Source organism: Euleptes europaea, chromosome 1, assembly GCF_029931775.1.
Source record: "Euleptes europaea isolate rEulEur1 chromosome 1, rEulEur1.hap1, whole genome shotgun sequence".
NCBI lineage: Eukaryota > Metazoa > Chordata > Lepidosauria > Squamata > Sphaerodactylidae > Euleptes > Euleptes europaea.
This window is the reverse complement of record NC_079312.1, coordinates 178966949-178992206: the sequence shown is the minus strand read 5'-3', so window position 1 is coordinate 178992206 and position 25258 is coordinate 178966949. Positions and strand designations below refer to the sequence as shown.

Sequence of the window (25258 nt, the reverse complement as noted above, 5' to 3'; positions counted from 1 at the left end):
CCGGCAGCTTGGTGTTTCGTAGGGCCAAGACTAGTTGGATCTCTGCCCCCTAGTGGCAGAAACATGTCAGTGAATGGCACACAAACACTCCCCCACTTCTTTTCTGGCCAGACCAGCCTTGCTTTCGGAGCTTTTGCCAACATCCTTGACCTAAGTTCCAACCCTGACTCTAGAATACAAGACCGCTACTGTCAAGTCTGCGAATGCCACAACTACGAGGCCTGGGACGAAGAAAAAGAGTTGGTTTTTACATGCTGACTTTCTCTACCACTTAAGGGAGAATCAAACCGGCTTACAGTCGCCTTCCCCTCCCCATAACAGACACCCTGAGAGGTAGGTGGGGCTGAGAGAGCTGTGACTAGCCCAAAGTCACCCAGCTGGTTTCGTGTGGAGGAGTGGGGAAACAAATCCAGTTTACCAGATAAGCTTCCGCTGCACCTGTAGAGGAGTGGGGAATCAAACCCGGTTCTCCAGATCAGACTCCACCGCTCCAAACCCACAGCGGCCTGCTGTTTTGAAAGATCCACTCAACAAGGCCCGTTTGCCCGCATGAAGTCCTTTAAGGTAGAGGTTCCCAAACTGTGCTCCACAGAGCACTTGGTGCTCCGCGAAACATCTCCCAGTGCTCCGTGAGGAGACTGGAAAGAAAAATACTACTGTCGTTCAGTTTAGTATATAGGTGCTAGGTGAAAATCAGTGCTCGGTGACGAATTTCTCTCCTGAAAAGTGCTCCATGACTCAAAAGGTTTGGGAACCACAGCATTAAGGGATCACAGAGAACTTCAAGAGATTCCCTTGGAAACGGATTTCGATGGAAGGACACTTTCTTCCATGTTAGCCCCTATCAGAGCTCACACCTGCAGTCTCCCCACCTCCCAATCCTGCATATCTGACAACGGGATCCCTGTGACTTCAAGACTGAAAGAGAGTCAGAACACATGTCCCTGAAGTTCTGGCGCCCAGGCCACCTTCACCGATGCCAGGTATTACGGCCCTGTTTACCTTGGCCTTGCCTATCGCAAACTTTTCGTCCTGGGAGTATATGATCGCCGTCTCCGGGCGGCTGGTCCGAATGAAGCAGATCCCCTGAGGAGCAAAGATCACATTTCAGAGGCATGTCAAGAGAGATTTCAAAGGAACACACATTCTGGGACGCCGAAGGCACATTATAGAATGATAAAGTTGGAAGGAACCAACGGGGTCATCTAGTCCAACCTCCTGCACAATGCAGGAAATTCACAACTACCTCCCCACCCATACACCCAGTGACCCCTACTCCATGCCCAGAAGATGTGGGGGACGGACCTTCCAGGATCCCTGGCCAATCTAGCATGGAGGAAAATTGCTTCGATTAGGATTCAGAAGTTGGCATGTGCACATGAACACATGAAACTGCCTTATACTGAATCAGACCCTTGGTGCTTCTAAGTCAATATTGTCTACACAGACAGGCAGCGGCTCTCCAGGGTCTCAGGCAAGGGTCTTTCACATCACCTACCTGCCTCATCCCTTTAACTAGAAATGCCGGGGATTGAACCTGGGACCTTCTGCATGCCAAGCAGATGCTCTACCGCTGAGCCACAACTCCTCCCTCTGCATTTTAGTGGCACGTTAGAGGCCACCTAGAAGAGTGGCAGACTCCAAGCAGACTGAAGGCATGCATGTGGAACAGGCTTCCGTATCAGACATCTTCACTCTCGCCACTGTTGGATTCTTAGCTTTATGATAAGCCCTCAACACGCTCTGAGCACATGAAGATGCCCTATACTGAATCAGACCATCAGTCCATCAATATCAGTATTGTCTACTCTGACTGGCAGCGGCTCTCCAGGGACTCAGGCGGAGGTCTTTCCCATCAATTGCTGCCTGGTCCCTTTTAGCCAGAGATGACAGGGATTGAACCTGGGACCTTCTGAATGCCAGGCACAGGTTTTTCCACTGAGCTATGGCCCCTCCCCAAAGGATCTCACATGAAGTTGCCTTACACTGAATCAGACCCTTGGGTCCATCGTAGTCAGTATTGTCTACTCAGACCGGCAGCATCTTCTCAGGGTCTCAAGCAGAGGTCTTTCACATTACCTACTTGCCTGGTCCCTTTTAACTGGAGATGACGGGGATTGAACCTGGGACCTTCTGCACACCAGGCAGATGCTCTGCCGCTGAGCCAAAGCCCCTCCTCTGCAACAGCGTGTGTGCACGTCTTGCATGAGGAAGCCAGTAGGAAGAAAGGTGATTCCTCATGTAGCATCTTCACTTTACCAGGCGCTGAAGAAGTCAATTCAGAGGCAGGGAGACCGGCTGGGCATCCACATACCTTGGTGTTTGCTGCCAGACAGACCGCGTGTTCGGTGGAAACGGCGTCGCTTGGGTAGAAAACGGTGCAGCCAGGGACCGTTCTGAACATGGCTATGTCTTCCAGCGCCATCTGAGAGGGGCCGTCTTCACCTGGCGGGAAAGATCACGGAAGGAAGAGGAAACTCCATGACCCATCTCGGCCACACAGGAGAGAGGAACGGAGTCCTCCGATTATCTCTGGTGTGCAGTCCAGAAAAAACAAATGCAAAACTGCAGAGCTCCCAGTATTAAGAAGGTAATACGAACTGTGCGAATTGTGCAACGGGGTTGGGAAACCGACACAGATTTCATCTCGGAGGCCTACGGAACATACCATCAAACCCACGCCTCCAATTGCGGGACGGAACTCCGCCCAGATTTAGTAGGCAGTTGTTCAACCAGGTCGGTTTAGAAGGGGAATCAGGGCATACACTTCCAAAAAGCCTCTCTTAGATGCAGGAGCGTGCTGAGCGGGTATTAGTCACAGCAAGTTGGTTTAGTACATCCAGTAGGGCGGAAATCAGCTATACAGGAAGGGGAACGCATGGCACAAGCTCCAAGATGCACGAACACACACAAAATCCACGTTGCCTCAGAATATTACCCTTGCACAGCTTACTCATCCCTGATGGAGATAAGGCTAGGAAAAAGATCGGCCAGCAATTAGGGCAATAAAGAGCATGTACAATCCTGGTGAAACCATTCTGTGCCCACGCAATCCAAATCCTGCAACTTGTGCAAAGTAAGCAAAGTTGCCTCTTTTTGGGGGGTGGGCTGATTGTGGGAGGGGCAAGGAGCCACCGACACTCTGTTCCTCAAGCACGGGAAATCTCATTCAGCCACTCTTGGGGCTTTTCGGGTTCTCTCTGCAACTGTAAAAGCTAGAAACAGAGGAGGGGATGTTTAAATGAAAACTGGGGTTCTCGGAACACAGATTCCAGAACCACTGCTACATTAAGAACATAAGAACCTCAGGAGAGCACTGCTGAATCAAGACCAGTGGTCCATCTAGTCCAGCATCCACAACCAGTTCCTCTGGAGGGCCAACCCCAGGGCATAGAGGCCAAGGGGCGTTTCACTGATTCTGCCTCCTGGGCACTGGGATTCAGAGGTTGACTGCCTCTGAAGGTGGAGGTTCCCTTTCGTCACCATGGCCAATAGCCACTGATAGACCTCTCTCCTCCATGAATCTGTCTTAAAAGCCCCCTTTAATGCCATCTATGCCTGTGGCCATCACTACATTCTCTTGCAGAGAATTCCACATCCTTCATGGACACAACCGCAGCCATGTAGGACGCAACTCAGCATCCTGTTTTCAACTGTTGCCGGTCAAATGCCGCAGGGAAGCCCACCAGCAGCGGAGTCACGGCATATGCCACAGGCCCGTTGGGTTTCCCTCGAACAAGTCGTTTGCTAGTTCAGCCCCCTGAAATTCTCCTGCGGACGTACCAATGGAGCAGCCGCTGTGAGAGCCACAGAGGTTGATGTTCGTCTGCGAGATGGCACCCATGCGGATGTGGTCAAACGCCCGGGTGAAGAACGCGGCAAAGGTGCTGGCGAACGCGACCGTCCGGTCCCTGGCGGCGCACCCCAGAGCCACGCTGACCTGCCACAGAAGACCAAGGAGGGGGGGACGGGACAGAGATGGCAACCACTCTTTGATAAATACACGTGATTTAAAATCAAGTTAATATTTTTGGATGCTAGATGCTATAGACAGTTTTAGGATATAAACCAGATAATATCAAGTATACTTTCAAGAAGTCGATAACTGCTTGTTCCTATAAGATGCTAGAACGTTCTTTCCAGATATTATTTACTGTGGATATAGTTGACACAGCGATAACCGACAAATAGCAGGTAATTGAGGCTTATACCAATCGAGCGGTTGTAACAGTTAGCAATGTTTTTCATTGATTGTATTAAAAAATGATAATGGTTTAGACTAGTTTAGTTTCCTCATAGCTAGTTCAAATCAAACAACCTTTATTGGCATATTCTCAGAAATATAGCATAGCCAGTGCACAAGAATCCTCATTCCATACATTTTCCATATAAATATGATTTGACAACAAGACAACTAGTCTTGACAACTTCCGCATAAACATGTTCTTTTCTCAAAGGGGATATTTTTAAACCTACTCTTTAATACCTCCGAGGGGAGGGCATTAAGTGACGAGCATAAAAGCCCTCCGTTGGAGGGGGTCCTCGAGTGTATCAAAGGACTGCTGTAGTTTCCCATATTTAACCTGTAGACCTAATTTAAGAGGGGAGCTTGTTAGTGGGATAGATGGACATATTATTTGTTGTTCTTGGTCTAAAATTCTTTGATAGTACTGAATGCTCATTTTTCATCTAACCTTGACAGATCCTCTAAGGATCTGCCTTAGAGGATCTGTCATACCTAGTTCTTTGGGGGTATGATCGATCAGCTGAGCTTGAGAACCGTCAATTTGCGCATTATGACCTTTCCCCCAAAAAAATGTCTTTTCCCTTTCTTCTTTCTGTATCCATATATTGAAAATTTCTTTAAAAAATTAAAAAAGACGGGGGGGGGGGGAGATCACCGTAGGTCTTATTCCATGGGAGGACGACCCCCTCCCATCTTCACGTTTGAGACTCACCATGTTCTGCTCGGCGATGTAACACTCAATGTAGCGCTCGGGATGGGCCTTCTTGAAGAGTTCCGCAAAGGTGGAGTTCTTGGTGTCGCCGTCCAACGCCACCACACGGCTGTTGGCGGTGCCCAACTTGGCCAGGGCCAAACCATAGGCCTTGCGGGTGGCCACCTGGGGAAGAGAAAGCCTGGTCACGTGCCAGTCAGCTGCGGAGCGCCAGCGGCTTGCCAGCAAGACGAGACACGTCAGTGGCCAACTGGTAGAGATAACACTCCCGTGGGGGACTCTGTATTTATATATATATTTGCATGTAACAGCTCTCTCTCTCTCTCACACACACACACAGCCAGCGTGGTGTAGTGGTTAACAGCGGCGGACTCTAATCTGGAGAAGCGGGTTTGATTCCCCACTCCTCCACATGAGCGGTGGACGCTAATCTGGTGAACTGGGTTGGTTTCCCCACTCCTCCACATAAAGCCAGCTAGGTGACCTGGGCCAGTCACAGCTCTCTCCGAACTGTCTCAGCCCCACCTACCTCACAAAGTGTCTGTGTGGGGAGAGGAAGGGAAGGAGATTGTAAGCTGGTTTGATTCTCCTCAAAAGGTAGAGACCAACTCTTTTTCTTCAATCTTTTTAGAAGTTTTAATTTTTTAAAAAAGTAAAAAAAAAAAAAAAAAACAAGAAGGAAAAAACCCTCATTTATATCCTGTGTTTCACCCCAACAGGGACCCAAGTCAGCTGACACCTTTCCATTTTATCCTCCCAACAACCCTTCAAGGTAGGTTAGGCTCAGAGAGAGTGACTGGCACAAGGTTACTCAGCAAGCTTCCATGGCAGGGCAGGGACTTCACCAGATCTTAGCCCTACTGTGTTGGAACCTCTATGGCAGAAGCCAAGACTCTGAAGTGCCAACGCTGAAACCAAGCTGAGCTACACAATACCTTTTCCCCAATTTTGAAGGCTGGTGGAGAAGGCATCTTAATGTCCACAATGCTGATCTGCGGGACATCCTCGGCAGGCGGCTGGATAGACACGACTTTGTTGGTCTGGATTTGGGCCTGGATCGCGTTGATCACAGAGTCCGCTTTGTCCTTGGGGATGGGCTTTCCGTGCCAATTGTCCCCGTCCTCCACCCCTGAGACAGAGACCATCCGGTTACTCACTGGCAGCCATGCTGCCATGATCACCATGCAACCACAGCGCCCTCCCCAGGCCCACCCCCAGGCCAAGAGCCCCCGCTCACCTGGGATCCCTCGCCCTTTGAAAGTCTTGGCCACAATGGCCGTCGGCTTCCCCTTCGTCTGGCTAGCTTGCCACAGGGCCCGGCTAAGTTCCTCCACGTCATGGCCATCCACCACATAGGTATTCCACCTAGCAAGATGAGAGAAGAAGTTATGTTTCGTGCACCCCTTTTCCAATGGTTTTGCTGGTCCGTCTGCTAAGGATCCCTTTTTCAGACTGGCTGTGTGCCTGCCCTCTTCAGTAAGGGGACTCCTTGTTGCTCTTTTTTTTGGAGGCTGCAAAGAAGAAGAGGGGTTCGTATCCTACCCCTCGGCTCAGACTTTTTTGAAGCCTTCCTCCCACAGGGTTGCCAATTTCCAGGATGGGGGCTGGAGTTGTCCCAGAATTACACTTGATCTCCAGATTTCAAAGGTCAGTTTCCGTCGAAGACAGCGGGTTCGGAGGGGGGACTCTATAACACCACAACCCAGTGGAGGTTCCTCCTCTCTTTAAACCCCACCCTCCCCCAGGCCCTCCTCTCTTTAAACCCTACCCTTCCCCCCAGGGGAAGAAAGAAAGTGTTTTGTGCGCACAAACAAAGTAGCCACCTCGCTTGAAAGAGGGTCAAACCAGCCGACGGCGCTTACCCAAAGGCTTCGCAGCGCTTGCGGTAGGCTTCGGTGTCGTGGCGGAGTGGGGCCGCCTCGCTCTGCCCCAGCCGGTTGATGTCAAAGATGGCCACCAGGTTGTCCAACTGGTAGTGGGATCCAAAGGCCAGGGCTTCCCACACGGAGCCTTCGGAAGATTCTCCATCGCCCAGCAGGCAGTACACTCGGTAGCTGGGTGAGGAGACAGTGAAGGAGATTAGGGGGCTCTCCCGCAACCCACTACTGATCTTCCCCGTCCCTTACAGCACTCAGTTCCAGGACCCATTCCAAGATACTTCACATGAACACATGAAGAGGCCTTCTACTGAATCCGACCCTCAGCCCATCAAAGTCAGTATTGTCTACTCAGACGGGCAGCGGCTCTCCAGGGTCTCAGGAAGAGCGAGGTCTTTCACATCACCTATTTGCCTAGTCCCTTTAACTGGAGAAGCCAGGGACTGAACCTGGGACCTTCTGCATGCCAAGCAGAGGCTCTACCACTGAGCCAAGGCCCCTCCCCAGGAGCGGCAACATACAGACCTCTCCCCGTTCACCTGCAATTCCTCACCTGGCCTTGTCGAAGTATTTGCCCGTGTAGGCCATGCCACACGCGGCTCCCAAGCCCTGGCCTAGCGATCCAGTGGCCACGTCCACAAAAGGCAGCCTCTGTTAAGGCAAGAGAAAAAAAGCACACGTTACACATGAACATGCTTTACACTGAATCAGCAAAAGCCCACAATAGCACCTCTTATCATCAGTTACAATGAATCCAAATATAAGTTTATAAATTACAATCTTTTAAATTAAGCATACAGCAAACAGGTTGTCAACTGGCCACCAGGTAAAGCACAAAATAAACATATGCTTAAAAAAAAATTCAAGTTGTAGGTAAGTCTAACAAAGATAAGTGTACATTACCAGGGGAATTAAAACCTGATTGTATTTAGAAACATTAGTGCTTTAATTTGTTACTTACCTACAACTTGAAATTAAAGCATATGTTTATTTTGTGCTTTACCTGGTGGCGAGTTGACAACCTGTTTGCTGTATGCTTAATTTAATAACGATTGAAATTTATAAACTTATAACTAGATTCATTGTAACTGATGATAAGAGGTGCTATTGTGGGCTTTGCAGATTTTGCATTTTTAGTACCTTTATTCCACTTATTCAGTTCAATACCTTTATTGGCATATATTCCCCTTATTATATTTATACTGAATCAGACCCTCGGTCCATCAAGGTCAGTATTGATTACTCGGACTGACAACCAGCTCTCCAGTATCTCAGGCAGAGGCCTTTCACATCGCTTACTGCCAGATTCTTATAACTGGAGATGCTAGGGACTGAACCTGGGACCTTCTGCACACCGGGCAGAATGCGGGCCGTTTTGTGCCAGCCATCCTACAAAGAACTGACCCACGTCCTCTCTGGCTTCAGGAAAACATGCACTTCACTCTGCGTGTTGTCACAGGCACAAGCGCATGTTGAAGAGCTGCACTTGGCTTCCCAGGTTTGGCCCCACGCATGCACCATGCTGCTCTTGAGATATGCGGTTATGCTGTCATCGCCTTCTGTGGTGTCTGCATATAGGACAAGGTCAGTTCCTCGGGCAGCATTCCTACGTTAATGTGTCCAAGCCCACACAGAAGAGCGCTTGCCTAACCCCTCCACACATGCGGTTTCTCCTTCTGGTTGCCCACAGCGGGCCAGCCGCAGGAGCCCAGTGTGTAGGACCAGCCAGAGAAGAAGAGTTGGTTTTCATATGCCGGCTTCCTCTGCCTTTTAAGGAGAATCAAACCAGCCTACAATCGCCTTCCCTTCCCCTCCTTACAAGAGAGACCTTGTGAGGTAGATGGGACTGAGAGAGTTCGGAGAGAACTGTGACTAGCCCAAGGCCACCCAGCAGGCTTAGAATAATAGAGTTGGAAGGGGCCATACTGGCCATCTAGTCCAACCCCCTGCTTCATGCAGGATCGGCCTAGAGCATCCCTGACAAGTGCTTGTCCAGCCTCTGCTCAAAGACCACCAGCGACGGGGAGCTCACCACCTCCCTAGGCAGCCTATTCCACTGTCGAACAACTCTTACTGTAAAAAATGTTTTTCCTAATATCCAGCCGGTACCTTTCAGCCAGCAATTTAAAGCCATTATTGCGAGTCCTCTCCTCTGCTGCCAACAGGAACAGCTCCATGCCTTCCTCTAAGTGGCAGCCCTTCAGATACTTCAAGAGAGCAATCCTGTCCCCAGTCAACCACCTCTTCTCCAAACCAAACATTCCCAACTCCCTCAGACTTTCCTCGCAGGGCTTCATGTGGAGGAGCGGGGAATCGAACCCGGTTCTCCAGACTAGAGTCCACCGTTCCTACCCACAACACCACGCGTGTTCCAGGAAGCCACTTACAGGGGTGGGATGGCCTTCCAGGTTGCAGTCAATCTTCCGCAGTTTCAGCAGCTCGGACTCTTTAAGGTAGCCGGCCTCGGCCCAGGCCGCATAGAGGATGGGCGCAGCGTGGCCCTGCCCGAGGGGAAACAAAGCAGGCGTTAAAACAGCCCCCAAACCATCAAGTCTGCAGGCTCGTTGCTCTGGAATGCGGGCGCCGTCCACGGTGCCCTCTTCGTTGCAGCGCAAGGAAGCAGCCACACACAGGACAGTTCCCACTGTCCAGACTGCTGGACTTGATGGGCCTTGGTCTGATCCAGCAGAGCCTTTCTTATGTTCTTATGAAATAATAAATTTGTAGTCTTGTGGTGCTGTAAGGAGATGGGGAAGGAAAGGAAAAGGGGACGCAAGAGGTGGGAACTGAAAGCGGGGTTTTTTTTAGCATCAGTGTCTTGCATTGGGCAGCAGAAGAAGCATATTGACTCTAAGTAGAAGCTAAGGAAAAACAGAAGAAAAACCAGAGCCGGGGCCTCCGCACGGGGCAGGCGAGCGCGCCGCGTTCCTCACCTTGGAGAGCACGAAGCGGTCGTTGCTGGGGCAGGCCGGCTCGCTGGGCTTGTAGCGCATGGTGTGGAAGAACAGGACGGACATGATCTCGGCGGCGCTGCAGCATGACGTCGGGTGGCTGCGGGGGCAAAAGGCAGCGGCGGTGACCCAAGCGGGCAGCCCAAGGGCCCCTGAACGGCACCCAGGGCTGCCAAGCACCAGGTGGGGCCTGGAGAGCTCCTGGAACGGCCTGTGATCTCCAGACTACAGAGATCAGCTTCTCTGAAGAAAATGGCTGCTCTAAACACCCGGGAAGCTGCCTCATATTGAATCAGACCCTTGGACCATCAAGGTCAGTATTGACCACTCAGACTGGCAGCAGCTCTCTCCAGGGTCTCAGCCAGAGGTCTTTCACCATCATCTACTGCCTGGTCCTTTCAATGGGAGAGGCCAGGGATTGAACTGGGGACCATCTGCATGCTAAGCAGATACTCTGCCACTGAGCCATGGCCCCTGCCCAAACACACGAAGAAGAAGAGAAGAATTGGTTTTTCTATGCTGATTTTCTCTACCTTTTACGGAGTCTCAAACCAGCTTACAATTTCCTTCCCTTCCTCTCCCCCACAACGGACCCCTTGTGAGATAGGTGGGGGCTGAGCGAGTTCAGAGGGAACCGTGACTGGCCCAAGGCCACCCAGCTGGCTTCATCTGGAGGAGTGGGGAATCGAACCAGTTTCTCCAGGTTCGAGTCCTCTGCTCCTAACCACTACACCACGCTGCCTTATACTGTGCCAGTGTGTCAAGGCCAACATTGTCTACTCGGACTGGCAGTGGCTCTCCATGGTCTCAGGCAGAGAGGTCTGTCACATTACTTACTTAGACCTTTTTTTTTTTTTAACAGGACATGCCAGTGCCCGACCCTTGGACCTACTGCGTGCCAAGCAGATGCTCTACGGCTGAGCCCCGGCCGCTCCCCAGTGGCTTTGGAGGGTGGGCTCAGTGGCCTTATGCCCCCGCAGGATCCACCCCCAAATTGGATTTGGCACCCTACTGTGCAACCAACCAACCAACCCCATCAACCCAAAGGGAACTCTAGCTTTAGAAGAAGAAGAGTTGGTTCTTTATAAGCCGACTTTCTCTACACTTAAGGGAGAATGAAGCGGGCTTACAATCACCTTCCCCTCCCCACAACAGGCACCCTGCGAGGTAGGTGGGGCTGAGAGAGCTGTGACTAGCCCAAGGTCGCCCAGCTGGCTTCATGCTTAGGAGTGGGGAAACAAATCCAGTTCACCGAATTAGCCTCGTCCGCTCATGTGTCAGAGTGGGCAATTGAACCAGATTCTCCAGTTCAGAGTTCACTGCTCCAAGCCACCGCTCTTAACCACCACACCACGCTGGCTTCAGTGGGAAGCCCCACCACTAGGGACCTCTGCCCTATTTAGCAGGGCAGCTCGTGTGAACCCGGCTGGAAACGTGCAGAGAGGGCTCTGGTGGCTCATCTGGATCCCCCCCCCAAGGCAGCCAGCAGAGGGCCAGGGGAGCAGAGGAGGGGTGGGGGGAAGGGGTGCCAAAGAGCTGGACCCCCAATCCTTCCAACCACCCACCCCCGGCTACCCGGAGCAAGCAAGGCAGCCTGGAACTGGGAGGGGGGCTCATCTGACACCCCCCCCAGGCAGCGGGCCAAGGAAAGGGGGGCCAAAGAGGTGGACCCCCCCACCCTTCCATCCACCCAACCCTTCCACCCTCCAACCCCGGAGCAAGCAAGGCAGCCTGAAACCGGGAGGGGGGGGCTCATCTGACCCCCCCCAGGCAGTGGGCCAAGGAAGCAAATGGGGGAGGGGGGCCAAAGAGTTAGACCCCCCACCCTTCCATCCACCCAACCTTTCCACCCTCCAACCCCGGAGCAAGCAAGGCAGCCTGGAACCGGGAGGGGGGGCTCATCTGACCCCCCCAGACAGTGGGTCAAGGAAGCAAGGGGGGAGGGGGGCCAAAGAGTTAGACCCCCCCCACCCTTCCAACCACCCACCCCCGGCTACCCGGAGCAAGCAAGGCAGCCTGGAACCGGGAGGGGAGCTCATCTGACCCCCCCAGGCAGCCGGCCAAGGAAGCAGGGGGGGGCAAAGAGGTGGACCCCACCCCACCCTTCCCCCCTCCAACCCCGGCCACCCGGAGCAAGCAAGGCAGGCTGGAAGCGGGCGGGGGGGGGGGGGGCGACCCCCGGCCAGATTGCCCCCCCCGGCCCCCCTGCAAGCGGGGGGAGGCCTGACCCCGAGTTGGAGGCGCAGGTGGCGCGGATGGAGTGGACGCGGAGGCGGCCGGCGGCGTCGCGCAGCGCCTGCAGGCTCTTCTCGTCGGGCTTGGGGTAGCTGCCGGCCATGGCGCCCAGCAGCCGCGCTCGCTTGCACGCTCGCTCGCTCAGCCGGGCAGGCAGGAAGTGAGCCGCGCGGCGGAGGGAGGAGCGGGGGGCCGGCGCTGCGTGCGCACGTGGGGACGCGGCCCAGCTGCCTCGGGCCAATGCCTTCGCCGCCGCCCGCGTGATCCCGGGCCCGCGTGGCCCCCGCCACCTCCCCGGGGGCGGGGGGGCTGGCTGGCTGGACCCTGGCCCGAGACCTTTGCGAAAGCCCGAGCAGGGGTGACTCCGGATCTCGGGGGAGGGGAGGGGAAGCCGGGTTCCAGCTGGCACACGCAGCCGGGGAGGGTCCCTGGCCCCAGCGTGGTGTAGTCGCTGTGCTCTGGTGATCTGGATCCCCGGGTTCGATTCCCCTGCTGGGTGACCTTGGGCTAGTCGCAGCTCTCTCGGCCTCGCCTCCCTCCCAGGGTGTCTGTTGCGGGGAGGGGGAGGGAAGGCGGTTGTCGGCCGGTTGGATTCCTCATTAAGTGGGGGAGGAAGTCGGCATAGAAAGACCAACTCCTCTTCTTTCCCCTCGTGCAACTGCGGTCAGGATCTGGCCCCCGCCTCCTAGCCCCAGCGAGTCTAAACTTAAGGTTGCCCTCCTCCATTCGAAGAAGAAGAGTTGGTTTTTATATGCTGATATAGCTTACAAAGTAAAGAGTGGCCCTGGGAACGTAATCTTCACAAATGTAAGAGAATGGAAAGAGATTCCTATACTTTGCCATGAATCCCAACACTGCATTGAACTCACGGGGAAAAGAGGATCGATACGGTTGCCAGTTCTGAGTTGGGAAATTCCTGGCAAATTTCCCAACTTACAATCTTCCTCTCCCCGCAACAGGCACTGTGGGGCTGAGAGAGCTCTAAGAGAACTGTGACTAGCCCAGGGTCCCCCAGCTGGCTTCATGTGGAGGAGTGAGGAAGCCAGCCCGGTTCACCAGATTCGAGGCCACCGCTCCAAACCACCGCTCTCAACCACTATGCCACGCTGAAGCCTGGAGGTCTCCTGGAATTGCAACTGACCTCCGGCCTACAGAGATCAGTTCCCCTGGAGGAAAGGGGCAGCTTTCTGACTGTGGAGTCCAGGGCATGAAATCCCCACGGAGATCCCAGGTCCCACCCCGCCCGGGTTCCACCACCCACCACCACCACCACCCCCCGCAAATCGCCAGGAGTTTCCCAACTCAGAACTGGCAACCGTATCGATCCTCTTTTCCCCGTGAGTTCAATGCAGTGTTGGGATTCATGGCAAAGTATAGGAATCTCTTTCCATTCTCTTACATTTTTGAAGATTACATTCCCAGGGCCACTCTTTACTTTACTGGGTACTACAACCCAGTAATAAAAGCTTTTTTCCCCTGGGACAAACCATGCTTTAGGCTCCTGGTGGCGATTTCCATTATAAATGTTTCTGCACCAATAATAACAACAATAATAATAAAAAAAAACACAGAGCTGCTCGCCCTGCATGAAGAAAACTAGCGCGTCATTCTATATTTCCGCACACAAAGTGTTTTTCTCTGTCTGAGAATTCGTAAATTCCTCCCTGCCTATAGCCTGACCTGGTATAATAAGGGTCTTTCCTCTTCCCTGTTCTAGTAAAGGTGTAAACTGGCCCATTTGCCCGCTAGGGTTGCCAGCTCTGGGTGAGGAGATTCCTGGAGATTTGGGGGGTGGAGCCTGGGGAATGTTTGGGGAAGGGACCTCAGTGGGGTATAATGCCATGGAGGCCCCCCACCCACCCCCTCCAAAGCAACTATTTCCTCCAGGGGAACGGATTTCTGCAGTCTCTGGAGATCAGTTGTAATTCCAGGAAATTTCCAGGCCCCACCTGGAGGCTGGCAACCAACTGCCTGTTGACTGGGGAGCGAATCCTAAGACATAGTGTGACTTATTTCTGAGTCAAGTAAACAACTGATGGCCATAATCCAGTTTAGGAGCCTGCTTATGCGTAGCTCAGGGAACATTTTTCTGGACTTTTTATTTTACAGAATGAAGTCGTGGGGGCTGCAGTTCAAGGGGGGGGGAGACCCTCCTATGGGGATCTGTGCCTCAAGCCGGTTGCTGGAGACGCAGCAGATCATTTTCTAAATAAATAATAAAACAATACCTAATTCTGTCTCCTTGTGCCATTTCCCCATCAAGGATCACCACTCCCTGACCTTTTATTCCCATTGGGAAAAACATATAGAAACTCATTTTCTCCCAGCGTGGTGTAGTGGTTAAGAGCGGTGGATTCTAATCTGGAGAACTGGGTTCAATTCCCCCACTCCACATGAGCAGCGGACTCTTATCTGGAGAACCGGGTTCGATTCCCCACTCCACATGAGTGGCGGACTCTTATCTGGAGAACTGGGTTTGGTTACTTGCTCCTCCACATGAGCGGCGGACTCTTATCTGGAGAACCGGGTTCGATTCCCCACTCCTTCACATGAGTGGCAGACTCTAATCTGGTGAACCAGGTTTGATCCCCCACTCCACGTGAAGTCTGCCGGGTGACTTCTGTTCCTTGGCCATCGGTTTATAGGGCTGGGTCCCACAAGGTTCCACCTTGTCCCCCATGCTGTTTAACATCTCCATGACACTGCTAGGAGGGGTCGTCCAGAAATCAGGGACGGAGGTGCCATCAATATCAGGAGCTAGGTAGATCATACATATGACGCCCCTTGGTGCAGCTACTCTGTTGGCTGGCCCATCAGGTACTGGGTTCAAATCAAGGCATCGGCTCTCGCATACAATGCCCGTTATGGCCTAGGGCGATCATATCTGAAGGACCGCCTCTCCTATGTCCAAGAAAGTCAGGAAGGCTCCCATTCTCCTGCCTTTCTGCAAACCACGCAAAACCAAATTATTCAGGAGAGCATTTAGGTAACAGCTACACTGTAATGGGATGGTTCACAATGATTCTGTGATAAAGGAACTGGACTGTGAACCATAGTATTGTGTAAACGATGTATTACCTGTTTGCTATATATTTTGTCCTGTTCTCACTGCGTCGTTTTATATTTATGTAATACCATTTTCTGCACTGACATATCTTGTTTGATATTAATGGTTTGTTTTGGATCTCTGTAATCCTGGCCCTCTTACATTGCTCATTAGATGTCTCCTCCTATTGATTGCATCGATTTGCAATGTGTAATTTGCCCTTGAGTCTCAGAGAGAAAGGGGAACTATAAATAACGCGAATGAATAAATAAAATATGCAAGTGACAATCCGCTGTTGTCTCTCCTTTCGATCTGAACTTTGGTCTGAAGGAGGAGAGGAGAGCTTAATCCAGGCCAAAGGGAAGTGATGTGGATTGGATGTAAAACCAATTTCGGAACGGGCCAGCCAGCGCCGAAGCAGCAAGCTCGTAACTGGCCTAACTATGTGTTACATTTTAAACTTGTCTTCCATGAGGACTTGAGAGCCGGCGTGGTGTAGCGGTTAAGAGCAGTGGACTCTAATCTGGAGAACTGGGTTCGATGCCCCACTCCTCCACATGAGCAACGGACTCTAATCTGGAGAGCCGCGTTGGTTTCCCCACTCCTATACATGAAGCCAGCTGGGTGACCTTGGGCTAGTCACAGTTCTCTGAGCCCCACCTACCTCACAATGTGTCTGTTGTGGGGAGAGGAAGGGAAGGAGATTGTAAACCGGTTTGATTCTCCTTAAAAGGTAGAGAAAGTCGGCGTATAAAAACCAACTTTTCTTCCTTGTTAGATGTCCACTGAAAGGTTCAAAACAGATAAAAAGAAGTATTTCTTCACACAACGGATAGATAAGTTGTGGAACTCCCTGCCCCAGGATGTGGTGATGGCTGCCAACTTGGAAGGCTTTAAGAGGAGAGTGGACTTGTTCATGGAGAAGAGGGATATCCATGGCTATTAGTCCAAATGGATGCTAGCTATGATGCATACCTATTCTCTCCAGGATCAGAGGAGCATGCCTATGCTATTAGGTGCTGTGGAACACAGGCAGGATAATGCTGCTGCAGTTGTCTTGTTGGTGGGCTTCCTGGAAGCACCTGGTTGGCCACTGTGCGAACAGACTGCTGGACTAGATGGGCCTTGGTCTGAGCCAGCAGGGCCTTTCTTATGTCCTTATGATAGGGCTATCCATGGCTACTAGTCATTACGGATACTAGTCACGATGCATACCTATTCTCTCCAGGATCAGAGGAGCATGCCTATGCTATTAGGTGCTGTGGAACACAGGCAGGATAATGCTGCTGCAGTTGTCTTGTTGGTGGGCTTCCTGGAAGCACCTGGTTGGCCACTGTGCGAACAGACTGCTGGACTAGATGGGCCTTGGTCTGAGCCAGCAGGGCCTTTCTTATGTCCTTATGATAGGGCTATCCATGGCTACTAGTCATTACGGATACTAGTCACGATGCATACCTATTCTCTCCAGGATCAGAGGAGCATGCCTATGCTATTAGGTGCTGTGGAATGCAGGCAGGGCAATGCTGCTGTAGTCGTCTTGTTGGTGGGCTTCCTGGAAGCACCTGGTTGGCTACTGTGCGAACAGATTGCTGGACTTGACAGGTCTTGGTCTGATCCAGCAGGGCTTTTCTTGTGTTCTTATGTTCTCAAGTGCGTGGGGCCCCAAGCTTGGATCAGGACCATGGCATGCAGAGAGAAGCAGTTTCTGCTTCTCCCTCCTGTGCCGTTTTCTGGTCCCAAAATGGCCCTTAGTCGGTGTCCGGGTTCAGGCAGCTCCCCCCACCCCGGGGCAACAGGCAGCGAACGTAGGCCAAGGCACCGTCCCAAGTCAGCACACAAGAAGTTAGGGATTCAAGCACCAAAACAGGAGAGCTAATCCAGAAAGCACAAGCCGCCTCACGGTCCAAGGCCAAGCACATGGCGTCCTGCGGAGCAGCGCGACGACAATGACAAAAGGGAGGCGGAGCCAACTATTAAATGGTGGCCGCAAGAGGCGGAGCCAACTGCGATATGTCCGGGCGGGAGGCTATGCATAACTCTAACTCTCCAGTGTTTCAGGCAGCAGCTCCGTTTGACGAGATGCCTTTTCAAATGAACATATTGTTGAAAAATACGTTCCTGCATATACACCGCAGCACAGTGAAGATCCTGGTCCTGAAGATCCTTCCAAAATATCCACGCAGCCAATCAGATCTCTAATGGCCAATCAGAAGCCCTGCTGGGATTGGCTTTGTCACCCACCTGGCCCCGCCCACTTTCTAAGAACACTTGGGTGCCAGGAAAGGTGTTGGCGGGCACCATGGTGGGAATCCCTGTGTTACTGGAACAACTCTGCGTAGGATTGCTTAGTTGGCTAGTTGCCATGGGGTGCCGTTGGCCAGGGCAGGCTACACCATGATCTGGGCAAGGTAGGAGGGGGTTGGCGCTTTGACCCACACGTGTGTCTCCATGCAGCATCCATGGTGGATCTCCACGACCCATCCAAGGAAGAGTTGTCCCAACCGGCAGAAAGCTCTACCAGCCAGCAGCACAGTTCAGTGAGTAATGTTCTCATCCCCGCGGGGTCATTCATGCGGTCGGTTAAGGAGTACACCGTGCACAAGGCAGGCAGGGGGTTTCGTTTAGCCCTTCCAGTGCGGCACGTAGGGTTGCCAGCTCTGGGATGGGAAATCCCTGGGGATTTTGGGGGGTGAAGCCTGGGGAGGGTGGGGTTTGGGGAGGGGAGGCAGCTCAGCAGGATATAATGCCACAGAGTCCACCCTCCAAAGCCGCCGTTTTCTCCAAGGGACCCGGTCTCTGGAGTCTGTAGATGTTGTAATTCCGGGAGATCTCCAGGGGCCACCTGGAAGTTGGCAACCTTGGCGGCAAAGTTGCCAGAAAGGAGAGGTTTCTTTGAGCAGCGTTAGTTATCTGGACCACTCTGGTTTAAAGCTGACTGAAAAAAAACGGAGAACCGTTTTTGGGTGAGGTGACTATTTCTTCCGACATAGGGAAGATATGTTTTTAAAGTATTTATTTTTAAAACCGTGAGTCCAGCTATGTACAAAGCTCAGGAGCCAAATTTCTGTCATCCTAGCCCATTTTTTTCTTTTGACAAAGAGTCCATGTTTCCTTCTTAATAGTCTATGGTTTCTAAGGTTGCTTCCTGACCCCAAAGCGGTGATCAGGTTTTCCCCAGGCATGTATGAAATTTTCCCACCCAGTATTTCCCACCCTCCACAGCAGCCGTTTTCTCCAGGGAAACGGATCTCCGTAGTCGGGAGATCAGTTGTAATAGCAGATCTCCAGGCCCCACCTGGAGGCTGGAAACCCTAGAGACCAAAAGACTTCTTGGGGTCACCCAAAGTCTCGGTCCTTCACCAGGCAAGAGCTATCGGAGCCGAAAGGCACAGCCGATGTTTCGCTGGATCGGAGGTTATCCCTCACAAGAGGGCCAGGCAGAGGAGGTGAGGGCAGCCGTGCGGCAGAAAAGCCCGTGAATGGCCCTCCCGCATCCTCTGCTGCTTTCCCTGGCAGAGAAATGAGAGGCTTTGCTAGTCCTGCCTGGTGCTGAGATTCTTCTGCCGAGAGAAGCTTTTCTCCCACTCTCATAATACCAGAACGTGGGGTCATCAGCTGAAGCTGGAGGGTGAGAGATTCAAAACAGATAAAAGTAAGTACTTCTTCACACAACAAATAGTTACACTGTGGAACTCCCTGCCCCAGGATGTGGTGATGGCTGCCAACTTGGAAGGCTGGAGAGGGGAGTGGATATGTTCATGGAGGAGACAGCTATTCATGGCTACTAAATGGATACTAGTCATGATGCATCCCTATTCCCTCCAGGATCAGATGAGCATGCATGGAACATAGGCAGGACAATGCTGCAACAGTCTTGTTTGTGGGCTTCCTAGAGGCACCTGGTTGAACACTGTGTGAAGGCTGGACTTGATGGGTCTTGGTCTGATCCAGCAAGGCTTTCCTTGTGTTCTTATGGAGGATGGGGCTCTCCATAGCTACTAATACAAATGGATGGTGCAGACCTATTCTCTCCAGGAACAGAGGAGCATGCCTATTATCTTAGGTGCTGTGGAACACAGGCAGGGCAATGCTGCTGCCGTCGTCTGGTTTGTGGGCTTCCTGGAGGCACCTGGTTGGCCACTGTGTGAACAGACTGCTGGACTTGATGGGCCTGGGTCTGATCCAGCGTGGCCTTTCTTATGTTCTTATGATCCTGATCCTCTGATAAGAGTGGGGAGCGGTGGATGGTGCTTAAAGCTATAATTCCATTAGGGGCTGTGATATTAGCCCCGCTTAGCCGGGATCAAGGAATCGGCAAGTGTTGATGGTGAACATCCTGACCAAGGGGGCTAGCTTGGGTCAAGCAGAAAGGATGAGACATCAAGGCAACTGTCTTGCTCGGCACCTTTGGGTTGCCAACTCTGGGTGGGGCGATTCCTGGAGATTTGGGGAGGGGGTGGAGCCTGGAGAGGGTTCGGGGAGGGACCTCAGCCGGGTATAATGCCATGGAATCCACCCTCCAAAGCATCCATTTCCTCCAGGGAGGTATTGATCTCTGTAGCAGGGTGGTGGCTGGAGATCTCCCGCTATTACAGCTGATCTCCAGCCGACAGAGATCAGTTCCCCAGGAGAAAATGGCCACTTTAGAAGGTGGACTCTATGGCATTATACCCTGCTGAGGTCCCTCCCCTCCCCAAACCCCGCCCTCCTCAGGCTCCACCCCCAAAACCTCCAGATATTTCCCAACCCCGTGCTGACCACCTTGCTCTGTCGTCTGAAGATCAGCTGTCGTTCTGGGAGGTCTCCAGGTCCTGCCTGGAGGTTGGTAACCCTAACCCTTTCCAACTGCAGGTCCATTATTTACTGTCAAATATTTATGGCCCAGTCGAGTTTTAACTAATTGTGTTTTTTTAATAAAGATAATTTATTAAGACAAAATGAGAATATAACAATAAAAGAAAATGGAAATATAACATTACTAAAATCTCATAATACAAATTCTTGGGGGGGGGGGACTAAAACTGCTGCTAATACAACTACCCATAACAGTGAACCAAGCAATACTCTATTTATCCAAAATCCGCATGATTATTACATCACTACCTCTCTGCAATTTACACATTTGGAGTGTTTTTTTCCATCTTTGAACCTGTTAAATTCCAGCGAGCGTCCAGTTGTTCTGTATTTTTGTCATTATTAGAATACATCAACTTAATTAAAGCATAGGTTTTAACTAATTGTGGCATGCATTAAATATTAGAAGGGAGAGTGCCAGTCGATTTAGGAGGGAGGGTACATGGCGTTTGTAGGATCAATGGCAGAGCGCATTTAGTAGGATTACCAGGTCCGGGTTGGGAATTACCTGTAGATTTTGGGGGTGGAGCCTGAGGAGGGCGGGGTTTGGAGAGGGGAGGGGCTTCAATGCCACAGAGTCCAATGGCCAAAGCGGCTATTTTCTCCAGGTGAGCTGATCTCTATCGGCTGGAGATCAGTTGTAATAGCGGGAGATCTCCAGCCACCACCTGGCGGTTGCTACCCTAGCATTTAGCCCTTCCAGTGCAGCACATAGGGTTTAGACAAGTACAACCTGAGTGCAATGCGGAACAGGAACCCAGGATGGCCCAGAGCATTTGTGGGTCACTGGAACCTCTGCCTCTTTCTCTGATCTCATTGTCCCCACTCTTCCTCTCCGTTGCAGACAGAGGTCCTTCGAGACCGCAGCCTCTCTGTGGCTACCACCGCTAGCCATGGACGGCGCTCCTCGGTGAGCTCGACCACCAGCCGCAACCAGCGGGATGGCCTCTACCACCGCATCTTCCACCTGTCCGAGCTGCTGCGAGTGGAGAAGGCCCACCGGGACGACAACACCTCCAGCTACGTGGAGATGGTGAGCAAGGCCGACCCGGAGAAGGCCAGCTTCATCCGGCAGACCTTCGAGCGGATCAACCAGCGGTCCTCCGCCAACATCGCCCATCTCGAGCAGCGTCTGCAGGACTGCTGGCTCCAGCTGAAGAAGCAGGAGCAGAGGGCCGTGGTGGCGCAGGAAAGCAACACCAGTGCCTCCTCTTCCCAGCAGCAGTTCTTCTCCCCGAAGGGAAGCTTCTCCCGTCCGGCCTCTTTCAGCTTGCCCAGGCTCCGCAGCTCGAAAAACAGCACCGCTGGGGAAATCCACAGCCTTTCCCCCATAGAAAGCGAGGGGAACAGTCCCACCTCGGAGACCAGCGCCAAGCCGTTCCTGGATGAGCTGGGCGAGCTGAAGCTGAAGGAGGTCAAGGGCCAGCTGGCTGAGCTGAAGGACACTCACAGGGCCCTGGAGGACGAGTGGCGGAAGGCGGAGAAGTCGTGGAAAGACAACAAATGGGAGATGATGGAACTGCTGCAAGAAGAGAAGAAGAGGTGGGCGGCGGCGTTCTTGAGGGCCTTGCGATCCCACTCACCTGATACCCCACTCTAGGGTTGCCAGGTAGCTCCTGGCAACCGATGAGGGGTGGGGTGTGTGTGTGTGGTCTTAACCGGGCAAAATCTAGGCCTGGGCCTCGATGTCAGCGCAATGACGTCACTTCCAGAAGTGACATCATCATGTTTGCGACAGTGCTCATGAGAATCAGGCCCCAGGACACTTAGACCCCCTTAGGATAAGGGTATCAAACATAAGGCCCGCGGGCCGGATCTGACAGTGTGAGAGACACCCTGGTATTTGGCCACAAACTCTATGGTAGAAGCTGTTTTTTACCATACAGTTTTGCCCAAATAGAACGTTTCCCACCCCGTCGCAGTGTGATAACGTCACTTTTGGAAGTGATATCCCTTTCAGAAGTGATGTCATCACGCCGACAAAAAGGCCAATTTTTGCCTTGTGAAACCCCCCCCCCCGCCAGCTGAACGTAAAGCATACTTAGTGTCACCACGAATCCCACTTGGCAAGGTTCCCATCCCTTCTAGAGTCAGGGCAGGGGTGTCAACCGTTACGAGGGCCGGATATGACATAAATGTCACTTGGTCGGGCCGGGCCATGCCTCGCCACCCCAGATCAGGAATGGGTGTGTGTGGCTGCCTTGGCTGGCTTGCAGGTTGGAGAAGAGCTCTCAAGGAGCCGGATACAGCCCACAGGCCTTATGTTTGATACCCTTATCCTAGGGGGTCTAAGTGTCCTGGGGCCTGATTCTCATGAGCACCCACAAATTTTAGAAGAAGAAGAAGAGTTGGTTTTTATCTGCCGACTTTCTCTACCACTTAAGGGAGAATCAAACCAGCTTACAATCACCTTCCGTTCTCCTCCCCATAACAGACACCCTGTGAGGTAGGTGGGGTTGAGAGAGCTCTAAGAGAGCTGTGACTAGCCCAAGGTCACCCAGCTGGCTTCATGTGTAGGAGTTGGGAAACAAATCAAGTTCACCAGATTAGAGTCCGCTGCTTGTGTGGAGGAGTGGGGAAATCAAACCTGGTTCTCCAAATTCAAATCAAACCGGATTAGAATCAAATGCGGTCCTCCAGATTAGCCTCCGCCACTCATGTGGAGGAATGGGGAATCAAATCTGGTTCTCCATATCAGTGTCTGCCACTTATGTGGAGGAGTGGGGAATCAAACCAGATTAGCGTCCAGATTAGCGTCCACTGCTCCAAACCACCGCTCTTAACCATTGCGCCATGCTGGTGTAATTCTCCCTATCCCTCACCAATATCCCCCCCATGATGCTTGTTGTCCTTGGGGTCTACGTTCCTTCCACTCCTGTGCTATTCCCCAGCCTAGTAGCCAACAGCGACCCCCTTTCCTATTGTCAGCGGGAGTGTCGAATGAGGAAGCTGAGCCAGCTCCGCCGTAATCCATTTCCTGGCAGCGCCGTAAGCTCTGTGTGTAACAAGATCAGCCACCTGCCCCGGTGAAGGTGTGGAGGGCAGGGAGTGCGGAACCCGCAGCCCGATTTGCCAGGCCTCACCCAGCCCGCCTTGACTCTCCAGGCACTACAACTTGGAGGTGCAGGTCAACGACATGATCCAGGTCAATCTCAGCGAGATCACCAACCTCAAGCAAGACTTGGCCTGCACCGAAGAAAAGATGGTCTACCAGTCTTACGAACGATCCCGGGACATCTGGGTAAGCCCCCAAGCATCTTTAGAAGCCTCTGGGACAGGGGTCTACAGCGGGGTGCCTGTGGGCAGCATGGCGTCCACCGACAACCGACCAAGTGTTTACAGAAAGTGGGAGGGGCACTTGCCCAGCGGGGCTCCTGATTGGCCACTGGGGATCTGATTGGCCGGGCGGATTAAAATGACGTTGTTTCAGTGGCCGCTGCCAGCACGGTGTGGGTTTTAGTCTCTCTCGCTCCTCTTTCCCGGTGTGTTTTATCAATTACCTCCGTCCTCCCCGGCACTTGAGCTTCCCCTGTGTGTTTGGCTCCACCTCCCATGCCAGCCGTTTTGTGGCTGCGCCCACCACCCTCTGCCAGGATTCCAAAGGTGCCCACAGGCTCAAAACGTTTGGGGGTTGCTGCTCTGGGACTCTGCTAGAAGGGGTTCAAGAGGAGGGTTGCCAGGTCCCTCCTTGCCACCGGCAGGAGTTATTTGGGGCGGAGCCTGAGGAGAGTGGGGATTGGGGAGTGGTTTGAACTTCAATGCCATAGAGTCCAATTTCCAAAGTGGCCATTCTCTGCAGGGGAAACAGACCTCTATCGGCTGGAGATCAGTTGTAATAATGGGAGATCTCCAGCTAAGACCTGGAGGTTGGCAACCCTATTCAAGAGGCAGAGTGAGCTAGACATTGCAGGCCACGACAGGGCGTGTCTTGATGGAGCCGGGAAGGAAGGGGACGCAACAACCAGTCTGATCATGGGATCATAGAGTTGGAAGGGACTGCCATGGTCATCAACCCCCTGCACAATGCAGGAAATTCACAACTACCTCCCCCCTACACACACACCCAGTGACCCCTACTCCATGCCCAGAAGATGGCCAAGATGCCCTCCCTCTCATCATCTGCTTAAGGCCATAGAGTCAGCATTGCTGACAGGGTGGTCCTGTTCCTTTTTCCAAAAACCAGAGCTCCTGCATGCCCAAAACACCTGGTGAAACATTTTATCAGCCCCACTAACCTTTAACCCCAGGGAGATTTTTAACACATGCCCGTCTGCTTCTAAGGGCACAAAATAGAAACTTTACCGCAGACAAGGTAACATGCCTATCATTACCAGCCAAGATGTACAACAGATGAAAATCATGTGAACAGCAAGGGAACCTGGCTCAATAAAGGCAATATATATTTAGCTCTGACAGACGAATACAAATAACAGATAAATACAAAATGAGGTGTTTTGATTACAGCTCTACCACAAGGGCAGAGTTTCTGGGGGCGGCTAAGACCCTTCTGCAAGCGATAAAGCATTTTACTCTAGGAGGAAGAAAAATTGGCGAATAATTGGGACCAAACCGGCTTACAATCACATTTCCTTCCCTTCCCCACAACAGACACCCAGTGAGGCAGGTGGGGCTGAGAGGGCTGTGACTAGCCCAAGGTCACCCAGCTGGCTTCATGTGTAGGAGTGGGGAAACCAATCCAGCTCCCCAGATTAGCCTCCGCCGCTCATGTGGAGGAGCGGGGAATCAAACCGGGCTCTCCAGATCAGACTCCACTGCTCCAAACCACCGCTCTTAACCACTACACCACGCTGGCTCTCACCCTGTCCCTAGTGGAAAGACAATCAGCCCGCGATGGAAGCATAGTTGTAAATGTGATCATTTGTCCAATGCCTGGCAACCTGTCCCCTCCCCATGGGTGTGGGAATCCACTCATGACTACATGATAAGGGGTTCAACCACCGTGGAGACAGACAGCCCGAAATCTAGACTGGTCCTGACCCACCTTCTCCCCTTTTGCTTTGGTAGGAGGTCCTGGACTCCTACCAGAACCGGCTGGCCAAACTGGAGACCCAGCAGCAGGTCCAGCAGCTGGAAGCCATGGATTTGCCTCAGGCCAGCGTGTACAAACTGTACGGGCAGCTCATCAACTTGCTGCTGACCTTGGCCGCCATCCTCCTGGTGTGCGTCTCCACTATCTCCGCCTTCACCCTGCCTCTCCTGCGCACCCCGTGGCGCGCCCTGGCTACCCTGGCTGCGGTCGCCGGTGCGCTGCTGGTCTGGAACTACTTGCGTGTCATCAGCCATCTGGAATGGAAATCGTGGTGGCCCTCTGTGTAG

At 52.5% G+C, this 25258-nt stretch overlaps 2 protein-coding genes across 2 annotated transcripts in view; one reads left to right on the top strand and one right to left on the bottom strand.

The window, feature by feature from the left end:
- Nucleotides 1–12124, bottom strand: part of TKTL1 (transketolase like 1) — a 17107-nt gene extending 4983 nt beyond the window's left edge. The window contains exons 1-11 of the mRNA XM_056856157.1: nucleotides 12015–12124; nucleotides 9769–9886; nucleotides 9223–9336; nucleotides 7389–7486; nucleotides 6821–7012; nucleotides 6196–6323; nucleotides 5894–6087; nucleotides 4959–5123; nucleotides 3784–3940; nucleotides 2315–2445; nucleotides 1003–1086 (exon numbers count right to left, since the gene is read on the bottom strand). Of these exons, the coding sequence (XP_056712135.1) occupies nucleotides 1003–1086; nucleotides 2315–2445; nucleotides 3784–3940; nucleotides 4959–5123; nucleotides 5894–6087; nucleotides 6196–6323; nucleotides 6821–7012; nucleotides 7389–7486; nucleotides 9223–9336; nucleotides 9769–9886; nucleotides 12015–12124 (1491 nt within the window). The remainder of the gene's footprint in view (nucleotides 1–1002; nucleotides 1087–2314; nucleotides 2446–3783; nucleotides 3941–4958; nucleotides 5124–5893; nucleotides 6088–6195; nucleotides 6324–6820; nucleotides 7013–7388; nucleotides 7487–9222; nucleotides 9337–9768; nucleotides 9887–12014) is intronic.
- Nucleotides 12123–25258, top strand: TEX28 (testis expressed 28). The gene is made up of 6 exons (XM_056850384.1): nucleotides 12123–12181; nucleotides 14839–14936; nucleotides 17522–17604; nucleotides 20766–21463; nucleotides 23027–23162; nucleotides 24947–25258. The coding sequence occupies exons 1-6, from the start codon at nucleotides 12123–12125 to the stop codon at nucleotides 25256–25258; spliced, it is 1386 nt and encodes a 461-aa protein (XP_056706362.1).

Bases quoted from the DNA above. Each gene is read 5' to 3' on its own strand.
- TEX28 (XM_056850384.1), top strand. From the start codon at position 12,123: ATGGCGCCCAGCAGCCGCGCTCGCTTGCACGCTCGCTCGCTCAGCCGG. The intron at 14,937-17,521 runs GTCAGGAAGGCT...GTCTCCATGCAG, and splicing joins CCTCTCCTATGTCCAAGAAA to CATCCATGGTGGATCTCCAC. The intron at 17,605-20,765 runs GTGAGTAATGTT...TCTCCGTTGCAG, and splicing joins CCAGCCAGCAGCACAGTTCA to ACAGAGGTCCTTCGAGACCG.